This window comes from Eptatretus burgeri, chromosome 8, assembly GCF_056783735.1.
Source record: "Eptatretus burgeri isolate ZD-2024b chromosome 8, Ebu_testis_v1, whole genome shotgun sequence".
In the NCBI taxonomy this organism is placed as follows: Eukaryota; Metazoa; Chordata; class Myxini; order Myxiniformes; family Myxinidae; genus Eptatretus; species Eptatretus burgeri.
The window spans coordinates 1,611,068-1,623,220 of record NC_140968.1 but is presented as its reverse complement, the minus strand read 5'-3'; the positions used below and the strand labels follow the sequence as shown (position 1 = coordinate 1,623,220).

The following is a 12,153-nucleotide window of genomic DNA, read 5'->3' as shown; positions in this document are numbered from 1 at the left end:
GGCATCATTTAAAATCATATAAATTAAATAACGATTTTGACCAAATTAACAACTTAACATTCTCATGGAATATCAGACATGTGTGCAAAAGCTTGAGGCTTTTGGGTTATCCCTTATGGAGAAGATGTTTTTAGGTTTTGGAGAAAATCCAATATGGCCGCCATACCACGTGACCTACATCATCAAAATTTTCAAAGTATAAACCTCAGGTGGAGATTTATTAAATGTATAAGTTTAATTGAATTTCATCCAAGCGTTGTTTTCATTTTATGACATTTCAAAAATGGGTCATTTTCAACTTTGGGGGGCTCTGGGGCCTCACTGGGGTCAAACACAGACATCGTATAAACATATTTGGAGTCCCCTGTTTATGTCCGATCTAAAGGTGTCATTAAATTTTTTCAACTCTCATTTGCATATTTTGCATATTTAATGAGGCGAATCGACATCATTTTAAATCATATAAATTAAATAACGATTTGAACCAAATTAACAACTTAACATTCCCATGGAACGTAGCAAATGTGTGCAAAAGATTGAGGCTGTCAGATTATCCCTTCTGGAGAAGATGTTTTTAGGTTTTGGATAAAATCCAATATGGCCGCCATACCACGTGACCTACGTCAGGAAATGTTTCATAGTATAAACTTCAGGTGGTGAGTAATTATCCTGTTAAGTTTCGTTCAATTTCATCCAACAGTTTTCCCTCCAGATCCGCCACAAAATCGGTCAGTAGAACATAAAAACGCCTTTAATAATAATAATAATAATACTAATGAATTCAATAGAGCTTCAGCCATGCTTGAAGCCCTAATTAAGCAACGTCAGTCCCGTGGCTTTGGACCAATGAAGATAACTTGCATTCATAACATGATGCTCTCAGAAAGATGCATCGTATGATGCGAGCTGGGTCTTAGCCCTAAACAATCTCTTTCTTCATTACAGTACAGCAATGTACAAGTGGCGCTCACTCACGTCTGTCGAGGAAAAACTGAGAGGAGCTCTCCTGTAAGGGCGTCCCAGAGCATTACACTCCCCGACAAGCAGCAGGTCACCAACACAGAACCATTGGCAGCAACACATTCAATATCCTTCAGGAAAAGTGGTCCGTCAACACAGAAAATCCATCATAATAACAATACATAATAAAAATAAACAATGCATACTCACACACCTTCTCTTTGGAAACAAATAAGCACAAATGATGCCATCATTCGCAGGATGTTTTTTTTCACTAACCAGAGGCTGTCCGGACATAAGTACGATGGGTAAGGTTTCACTGATTGCTGGAGCAAAGCCATAATCATCACATGGCAGCTCTGGTCGGAAACGGTGCAAATGACCTGACTGCCCATAATCTTTAGGGCAAAGCAGCTTGTACAAAGCACAAGTGAGGCCAACGAGTACTGCTCCGAGGATAAAGCCAAGGCCTGCAGCCCTGTTAGAATTACACACATTGTCATAGAGTTAGATGTGCCACAACACACTGAACACCCAAATAACACCCAAAATGCGAGTTTACAAGCCTCGTGCTGATTACCGACTTACTACATCGAGATACGTTCTACTCATCCACGGATCATCCAACTCTACACAATGCTATTCCCTATTAGATTCTTCCATCTACCCCCAAAATCGAAACACGAATGTATATGTGTGTGTGTGCGTGCGTATATATATACATATACATATATACATATATATATATATATATACATATACATATATACATATACATATATATATATATATACATATACATATATACATATACATATATATATATATACATATACATATATATACATATACATATACATATACATATATATATACATATATATACATATATATATATATATTGTTGTGGTTGACGAAATTCGCAAACCACCATTCAGGTCCCTTAGGTGAGATATCTCTGTAAGTATATGTGTAGTTAGGCCCAAACCCGTTGTTTAGAGGGAATAAATGTCATTCATTCGGGCTGCGACCCTACAGCATAGCCGTTTTTCTTTTACTATCTTTATTTTGGACCAGCCGCCATTACTACCACCACAACCACGTCTCAACAGCCATCACACAACAACCACCAACCGCAACGCCGCTTCACAACAACAGCCACGACCCTTGCCGTCACATCTCGCTCTCGCAACCATCGCATCACCGCCATTCCCGCGCCGCTTGTGGGCGCCGATCCTGGACTCGTGCAGGGCGCGCACCGAGCAGCGGGTGCAAAAACACCAGCCTTTCCGAAGAAATCGGATCAAAAACGATTCACGCCCACTTCTGTTCCGTCCTATCAGCGAGCGTGGGGCGATTTGGCCCCGCCTCCAGGTGCGTCGGAGTATAATCGCAATATGCAAATTCGCGGATCAAAAATCATTCACGCCCACTTTTCCTCTGTCCAATGGGGAGCCAGCCAGAGGTGAAGGGTCAAAGGTGAAGGAGCGAAGCCCCGGGGCTATAAAGGGCCACGTTAGCTCGCCGAAAAGGAGTAGTCAGGCAGTCAGTCAAGGGGAGTTGAGAAGAGAAGAGTCAGAGAAAGCAGTTGGACGGAGCTGAGAAGAGTGGAGAGTTGGAGAGTGGTGGTGGCGGCGGCGAAGGCAGTCGAGAGGGCGCTCGTGTCAGAGTCGGGGAGCTGCGGAGAGGGGAGGCCGGTAACGCGACCGAGGTCGCGGTGGAGACGCTCGTCGCGGGACCCGAGCCAGCGAGATATCCTCATTCCCCCGAGCATCAACAACCCCCTCCTGTTTCCCCCCCGCGCTGAGATAGTGTGAGAAGGGGGCCCCGTTCCCACCCCATTTCCAGGCAGTGCCAGCGAGGCCCGTGGAGTCGGGGCGCCACCGCCATTTTGCGGCTCATCACCAGACGGGTAGGCTCGACGCGGTCTCGGCCCCAGGCCCGTCTGCCCCCCCCTCATCGTTGAGGGTGGTCCCTTTTTCTTTTGCTTTGAGTATATGTGTTGTCGTCGCCGTCTGTGAAGTAAAACTCTATAAGTGTTGCCGTGTGCTCGGTAGTCGGTAGTAGATCTGCATTGTGTTTCTCTTTTACATTTGCTTTTTGTGCAGAATTGTCGTGTCACTTTTACATTTGCTTTTGGTGTATAATTGTATATGTGTGCTTTCCGTTTGCCGCGGAATAAATGTGCTTTATGTTGAACTGTTCTCCCGTTTCGCTTCATCTTTTCTTTTATTGAATCTCCATCTTACTTCACGTAAAGGGTTGGTCGTGGGCTAAAACGCCCGATAATTAATCGAACCGTCGAGGTTGACGATAACACCGCTCGGTTATCCCGATAGTACGGAACGGGTCGCTTAAAGTGGCCCGTGTCCGAAGTCGACCTGCGGCGAGGTGCGATCGCCCGGTCTACCCTCCGTGTGGGTACTTAGGTAGGTCGAATTTGGCGAGCAACCCTATCCCACGCGGGGGGCCGATTGGCACGATCGTGGTGAGGCCGAAAGGCCCACCCGTGACTAGTTCCCGGCGTTAGTCCGAGAGGGTCACGACGGGATTGTCCGTCCGGTGGGCGACGTGCCGCGATTCGAGTTACGTGGCCGTTCGCACACCGGCGGGCGCGAATCCGCAACAATATATATATATATACATATATACACCGGGCGTAGTGGCGTGCGCATGTAATCCGTCCACTCGGAGGCTTGGGTTGGAGGATCGCTTGAGAACGGGAGCTCTGCACTGGGCAGCGCTATGAGAGGGTGTAGGGCAGCCCGGAATCATGGCGAAACCCAATCGTTATCCCTGTGTCGTAAGAGGCGACCAGGGTTGCGTCAGGAAGGGCATCCGGCATAAAACCTATGCCAAATCAGTATGCGGATCATAATGGATGATCCGCTGTGGCGACCCCTAACGGGAGCAGCCGAAAGACGAAATAAATAAATAAATATATATATATATATATATATATATATATATATATATATATATATATATATATATATATATATATATATATATATATATATATATATATATATATATATATATATATATATATATATATATATATATATATATATATATATATATATATATATATACATATACACTGTTGTGATCCCGCTGTTTAATATCTTTCAGCACGGAATACTGACGTCAATGTCCGAGCTTCAAGCAGTCCAAGTGTGGACAAAGAGAACAACAAAACACAGCATTGTGTTTCAAATCGGCCTCGAGGGGTAGGCACGATATTTTATTGGCTCGATCTCAAAAATGGCTGGAAACAAAATTGAATACACAGCACAACCTGCCAGAACTCTTGGCAACAATAGAGTTCCAAAAAACAGGTCGTACAACTCACAGCTCCGCTCAACGATATCCGGGAATAACGATCACACTCTTCCAGATTTTAACTCATTCCGTTAGACGGAGCTATCAACGATCAGCGCGACGGTGCTGTCGAGAGTCTTTAAAATCACTTGAAATCACAGTAAAACATGCACGTCGGAGCGCTCGATATATTTTTTCACTCGCGATCTTAGAGCCACGTCTGTCGCCAACAATGGCGCCCAGGCTCTCTCGCGGCCCACACACCACGTGCCGACTCCCAACCAATCCCTGGGAGCCTGAAAAAGGTCACGTGACGTTGTGGGCGGGACACTAAATTTGGTGAGAACATGGTTTTTCTCACAACACACAGACATACATACATCTCGCAAATATGTGGAGTGTGACGAGCATTCCTCTGGTCTCCATTTCCTGCACCAAAGCATCACCTCCAATCCGGAGTGTCTGTGTCGTGTCTGTCCTGTGTTGTAACTGAACTACTCCCTCAAGCTTTGGTGAAATTATACCAAACTTCCGGGCTGCACCTACCTCTCCTGTGTATATGTCACAAGGGTATATGGTTTGAATTTTTTTTTGTTTTGAAATTTTTTGAAAAATTTTTTTTTTTATATTTTTAAAATTTGAATCGTCAACTTCAATTGCTTATAAAAATGTAACGAATCACGAATATTATACATTAATTTGCAAAATAAATGTTTGAATAAAAACATGTGTATATATACAATATATACATACACATGAGCAAATACAACCTGTTGCTTTGCTGACGGGAATATTAGGGGGGAGGGGAGGGGAGGGGAGGGGAGGGGAGGGGAGGGGAGAAAGAGTTGATCATCCTCTCTTAGGGATAGGACATTCTAGGCACCCACCCAAAGGGGCCACCTCAGGTTAACACAAGGAGATCGCAGGCACCCACCCAAGACCGACAACACCTCAGCACCACCCCGACACACGTGACCGCCATCTGACCGGGGAAGGTTACCCCGTGGTTTATCTATCATCAAAGATTGGGGATACCGAATGATTTGCCCCAATCCCATAGTCCGGTGAGCTGCCAGGTGGAGGGCAGCTGCACAGGAGGTACTCCCACGGAGTGGGTTTTCAGATTTCCTTCTGTTTTTTTTTTGTGTTTTGTGGAGTGAAGGGACTTATGGTGGCCGGAGGGCAAATCCTGCCACCAACCTCCGAAGAAAAAGTAATCCAACTACAGGACAACATCTGCAGATACAGTTGAGCATAAGATATGGATCGCCGTTGGCTCACAAGGATGTCATAAGTGATTTTTGATGTCACAAGTGCCTGGAAAAAGCAGGTACTGACTGGTTTCATCCTCATTGGGGCATCATCAGGACAAAATGGCAAGTTTGCATCCACTTGTAACTGAACCAAAGGGTGGAGGAGCTCCTTGTGAGCCAACGGCCATCCATATCTCATGCCCAACTGTCTGCGGACGTCCTCCTGCAGTTGGGTCACTTCTATTAGGAGGTTGGTGGCAGGATTTGCACTCCGGCCACCATAAAAACCTTCATTCCACAAGACACAAAACGCAAATAAATCTGAAAACCCACTCCGTGGGATTACCTCCTGTGCAGCTTAGCTTCGCAGGGCAGTTCACATGATGACGGGATTGGGGCAAAGCCTTCGGGACCCCCCATCTTTGATGATCGGAGGGAAACCACGAGGTAACATTCCCGGGTCAGATTGCGGGAGAGTGTGTTGGAGTGGTGCTGAGGTGTCGTCCACCAGACGGTGGTTTCCTTAGGTTAACCTGAGGGGGTCCTTTCAGGTGGAATGTCCTATCCCGAAGAGAGGACGATCACCTGCCTCTGTTATCATTTGAGCTCAAGCGTTTGGACATCGGTATTGCAGCACTCTCTGAGGTTCGGAGACCGGATTGCGGCGAGATCATGGCGGGTGGTTACACCTTCGATTGGTCTGGGCTCTGATGGTTACCATACACAAGGGGTTGCTATAGCTTTGTCCAATAAGCTGACTCCAATGATAATTGAGGTAACACCGGTCAACGAGCGTATTATGAGACTAAGGATTCGTCACTCCTTGGGTGTTATTTCCCTGGTCTCTGTTTCTGCTCCGACTGAGGCGAGTGATCTCACCGTGAAGGACGCATTCTATGCCACGCTCGAGTCTGTGGTTGATCAGTGCCCCAGGCGAGATACTCTTCTCGTCTTGGGGGATGTCAATGCATCGAGTGGAACTGATGGGGATGGTTATGAGACGTGTGTTGCTCCCCGTGGGTCTGGAACTGGGAACCTGAATAGCACTAGGTTCCTTGACTTTGCAAGAAGTCATGGACTGAGGGTGGCCAGTTCATGGTTTCAGTGCCCACAGGCTCATCGCTGGACTTGGTATTCCAACGCTGGCGGTGTGGCAAAGGAGATTGACCATGTGATCGTTGATGGTCGCTGGAGGATGATCCAGAACTGCAGTCTACCGGAGTGCTCAGTTCTTCAACACTGACCACCGGTTGTTGGAGCAACTCTGAAGTTGCACCTTAAATTCAGGAGAATGGTTCCATCCCAGCCAAGGCTGGATGTGGGCAAGCTCAAGGATGAGAGGGTAGCTGAGGAGTTTGCGAACAGGCTGAGTGGGGATTTGGGGGGGTCTGGGTGCTTTGGAAGATCCTGAAGAGTTGTGGAGTGCTTTCAAGACCACCGTCCTTGATGTTGCCGGTGGATGTCTTGGAACTCACCGTAGGGCAAAGACGAATTTTGTCTCTCAAGGGACACTGGATACCATTGACGAGAGTCGCAGGGCCAGGTTGAATGGCAGAGCTGAGCTGTTCAGGGAGTTGAGGCATAAAACTGTACGTGCACCAAGGGTGGACGAGGAGACCTATGTGTGAGGAATCTGTGAGGGGGTAGAGCATCACCTGTGGTCAAGTAATTCTCGTCCTGCTTACAGGGGAATTCGCGCATTGCATTCATCCAAATCCATCCCTCGGTGTACTGCAGTTCGAGCAGAGGTTGGTGGCAGGATTCGAGTAGGCTCTTGACAGAGGAGTCTGAAGTGAAGGCCCGCTGGGCCGGTTACTTTAAGCGGTTGTACCAGGCTGATCCATCAGCTGTCGAGTTGGACATCAGGGGTGTTACAATAACTGTTGCTGACCCTCCAATCAACTGTGGTCCACCTTCGTTTGTGGAAACACAGGCTGCGGTGAACCGGATGAAATGGGGGTAAAGCTTCAGGGATCTGTGGCATCCATGGTGAACTTCAAGGCTGATGGAAATGCTGCACTCATGTCGTTGCATGCAGTTCTGTGCTCTGCCTGGAAAACAGGCATCATCCCAACTGACTGGAAGAGGGGCCTTGTTGTCCCTCTCTGGAAAGGGAAGGGTGATTGCCAAGACTGCAACAACCACCAAGGGGTGACGCTGCTCTCAGTGCCGGGCAAGCTCTTTGCTCGGATAATTCTTCATAGGGTTCACCACCATCTGCTTGAGCACCAGCATCCAGAGCAGTCAGGCTTTACACCAAAGAGGTCAACGATTGACCATATCATTGCTCTTCGGGTCCTCACTGAACGCAGACGATAGTTTCGGCAGGGGCTGCTTGCAGCTTATGTTGATCTCTGTAAAGCGTTCGATTCAGTGAATCGGGATGCCCTCTGGAGGATTCTTGGTCTTCGTGGGGTGCCACCAAAACTGATCGATCTGATGTCTGAACTCTACTCTGGTACCGAGAGTGCTGTGAGATGTGGTGGTACCATCTCTGACTTATTTCCAGTTGTTACTGGAGTTCGTCAGTGGTGTGTACTGGCCCCCATACTTTTCAGCACTTGTATGGACTGGATTCTGGGGAGGATGTTGGAGAGATCAAGCTGTGGTTCATCATTTGGGAATGTCAAGATCTCTGAGCTTGATTTCGCAGACGATGCAGTCATCTTTACGGATACTTTAGATATTCTTTTGGGGCCCTCGAGGTGCTGAATGAGGAGTCGGAGCCGCTGGGATTACGGGTTTCCTGAGTCAAAATTAAGATCCAGGCTTTCAATGACATCTTGGATGCTGCTGTCCTGTCTGTGCCCGTTTGTGGTAAGGATGTTGAGGTCGTGGAGAGATCCACTTACCTTGGCAGTGATATTCATGTCTCTGCTGGCTGTGAGTCAGAGGTCAATAGACGTCTGGGTCGGGCCTGGGGAGTCATGGATTCACTGGATCATGGGGTGTGATGCTGCTGGTATCTGTGCGCGAGGCCGAAAGTCCGAAAGTCCGAGTCTTCAGGTCCTTGGTGCTTCTCGTCTTGCTCTATGGATGTGAGACCTGGACTCTGACCAGGGATCTGAGACGGAGACTTAATTCCTTTGGCACCAGGTCTCTTCGGAGAATCCTTGGATATCACTGGTCAGACTTTGTGTCCAATGAGCAGTTGCTGAGAGAGACTCAAATGAGATTTGTTACCTGCATGGTCCGTGAGCATCAGCTGTGGCTGTATGGACATGTGGCTCTTTTTCCTGATGCTGATCCTGCTCACCAGATTCTCTCAGCAAGGGAGCCTCATGAGTGGAGGAGGCCAATGGGCCAACCAAGTTCCTCGTGGTTGCAGCAGGTTGATCGGCATCTCAAAGAGATGGGGATGGGCCAGGCATCTGCCTGGGGGATGGCCAGACGGAGGCCCCTGGAGTACCGGCGGAAAGTGGACGCAGCGATGCGATGTTCTGGCGCATGTTCCCATACCTGACCTGACCTGTAACTGAAAACCTTTCGGTTAATAAAACAGATACTGTGTAACTTCAAAGCACGAGTGGTGAAAGCGCTGGCACCGAGTCCTATACAGCCCTTGCTGCAGGATACCATGAGCGATAAGTGCTGCCTGCCACACAGAAAATTATTTCCTGCTTTCCCATACACAATTTGGAATCATTAATGCCATGCGGTCAGGTGCAATTATGATAATTAATTCTATTCTCCGACCTGAGAGGAATGTCCTGACGTCACCTCCACAACACGTACTCCTGGAAGCTCCTGGAAGAGCAACCTCGCAATGCTAATTAACAAAGACGTAATTTTAGACGCCGTCACAAGTGCATGGAAAAAGCAGTTACCGACCTGTTTCGCCATCATTAGGGCTTTGGTAACTAGAAATTACATCTTTGGTCATTAGCTTAAATTTTTTCGTGGATTGTGTGGAGTTCAACATGTTTTAATATATGGAATAATTTCTCCCTCCATTGTTCGTTATGTAAGAGTTTTAATTTGTGTGTTAAAATGGGATAGTGCTCAAAAGTTCCGTTCATTAGGCCATCCCCTGCGCAGCGGGAGACAGGGTTTTGCAATCACGTGTGTGTGTGTGTGTGTGTGTGTGTGTGTGTGTGTGTGTGTGTGTGTGTGTGTGTGTGTGTGTGTGTGTGTGTGTGTGTGTGTGTGTGTGTGTGTGTGTGTGTGTGTGTGTGTGTGTGTGTGTGTGTGTGTGTGTGTGTGTGTGTGTGTGTGTGTGTGTGTGTGGCAACTGTTTTTTTGAGCTTTTGTCATCAAATTTTCAACAAAGCCCTATTATGAGAATATGATTGAGAGAATATGATGGAGGCCAGGTTGGAAATGTAGCTTTCCCAGGAAAGATCATGGCAGGGTAAATTAATACTATACCATTCATAAAACAAAATACAAACACTCGTGAGGTGACCGAATATAGACGTCGTTCTCACGTGACACCAATACAGACTAATCTGCCAGCGAGAAAGGGCAGATGCAAAACAATCTGCCTAGATCGAAAAATTAAAATCACAATTGCATCGAGACATTTATGAAACCTCCCACCCAACTTAGAATGGATACAAGTAGGGTCAACGTCACATAAAATTGTCAATTTTCATGAAATCGACCTGAAATTTAAAGAATTTGTGTAATGGGTCACTGAATTGGTTCACCAATCAAAAGCTAGAAGTGGATTGTTTTTTTGTTTTTTTTAGATCAAAAGGTCAACGTCACATAAAATCGTCAATTTTCATCCAATCGACTTGACATTTGAACGGGGTAAGCATATTGGGTCACTGAAGCCTATTGCTTTTGAGGTCAAAAAGGTCAAGGTCGTTTAAAATAAAATTTTTGAGCCGTTTTTGTCATGCTTAGCATACGGAAGAAGAAATCCAAAGACAACATGGACGCGGATGGGCTTTGCATTCTCAGATGCTTTCTAATTATGATTCGGTTTGTCAAGATTGTTCCTTAATACTGGCATGCCAGCACTACACCTGGCATGCTGGGCACTGTACCTGTAATGGCTGTGGGTTGGCGGAGGTTGTGTTTTCCCACAAGCTGGCTCTGCCTCAATGACTTTACTCTGCTCTTGCAAAATGCTGATCTTATGCTGCTCAACTTCATTGGGATGTTGCAGAGAGCGTGCAAAGTCTGCAGAGAGCGTCACTAACAAGGGAATGGATGGAAGAATGCTAATGTACCTGGAAACAAAAATGAGGGTCATCACAATTTGTACCAAATAATTTTATTTTTTAAAACCTGGTTGTGTAAGTGACGTTGCATCTGTGCTTACTTGCTTGCCAAGCTGATGTTGTAATAACTGAATAAGGTTGGCCAATGGCGGAAAGAGAGGCGTCTCCAAATCGCATCATCATTTTTATCCCACAAGATTTCCTTGGGAAGATCACGCTCAGCATGCACTTTCAGACTCCCCCAAGTGCGCTTAGCACCAAATGCAGCGGTAATCTCCGCTCGTCTATCTGGGCTTTGCATGTATGGAGTATCACGCCTACTGCTGCCTGCGGCATCCCTGCCAAACCCTTCCCAACGATTCCGAGTTTCAACCACATCTGGAAGTTGAGGAGTAAAATTACGAGCATCATTGGATCTAACTATTTCTTGAGGGTTAATTTCTGTATCCAGTTGGAAGAGATTATTAGCGGTTGGGAGTGCAGTCTCTTGCTTTACACCTGCGACATCGGTCTGTTCAGCATAGAAACCCGCCAGAGCCATGTTGGAGAAGTCGCCATTCTCTATGTGACCTCGTTGAGAGACACGCTCTGCTATGTACGCTCTCAACCCTGTTGGATCCGTGTACACGAGGAGGCCGATCCAAATGACTGTTCCAATCTACAAAACAACAGAAAATGCGATAACAAATTTGCACAAAATACATTTTCAAGGACTTGTTATCGTTATGAAAAAGTTTTTGGGGTTTTTCAATGACATAATGTTATTATTAATTATAATTTTTTTTGAAGAACTCCAGGTTTGCATTAACAAAGCAGAAGTTTTTTTATTAATATATTTTTTAGACATGGTCTTGGTTGATGGAAGATCTAGGACACAGAACACAACAGGATGCATAACAAACATAACAAAGTGAACAGCAGTTTTGTTAGTTAAAACTAAACAGCAGCTTTTATGCATAAACCATCACTTGCATATTATTAATATACAATCCAATTATCTGTTTGAAACTCACTGGTTTCCAAACTTAACAAGCAACTCCCACAAAGAGTAAAAATTAACCCTGTGTACACAGATAAGACAAATACTTATACTTGCAAGATAAGACAAATATTTTTTTCAACACTTTTTAAACAAAGGGTTAACACACAAGGCAGGACAAGAATAAATAAGCAAAAACACAGCAGCATGAAAGTCTTACCATTATTATCCTTTGCGCCAAACGTGTGCGTGCAAAGAAATAGATGACACGGAGACGGCGAGGAAGGCGGAGGGTCCGGAGAGAGGAAGAGGACAGTGGAATGTTGCAAGGGAAGGTCATGAATCCGTCACGGTTCCAAACGAACTTGCTTCGTGTACGTGTCCTTAATCCGTAAAGGTTTTCCGACGTTTCTCTTAAAGGACGGCGAGCAAGATCAGACAACTGTCAATGGCAGGCCAAAAATCA

At 46.0% G+C, this 12,153-nt stretch overlaps 1 protein-coding gene across 2 annotated transcripts in view; it reads right to left on the bottom strand.

Annotated features, from left to right (window-relative positions):
• SCAP (SREBF chaperone) overlaps positions 1 to 12,153 on the bottom strand; it is a 119,102-nt gene that overhangs the window by 51,918 nt on the left and 55,031 nt on the right. For both annotated transcript variants that reach the window (XM_085890551.1, XM_085890550.1), the window contains exons 12-16: positions 11,908 to 12,129; positions 10,810 to 11,366; positions 10,532 to 10,717; positions 1,240 to 1,438; positions 976 to 1,091 (exon numbers count right to left, since the gene is read on the bottom strand). In XM_085890551.1, the coding sequence (XP_085746677.1) occupies positions 976 to 1,091; positions 1,240 to 1,438; positions 10,532 to 10,717; positions 10,810 to 11,366; positions 11,908 to 12,129 (1,280 nt within the window). The remainder of the gene's footprint in view (positions 1 to 975; positions 1,092 to 1,239; positions 1,439 to 10,531; positions 10,718 to 10,809; positions 11,367 to 11,907; positions 12,130 to 12,153) is intronic.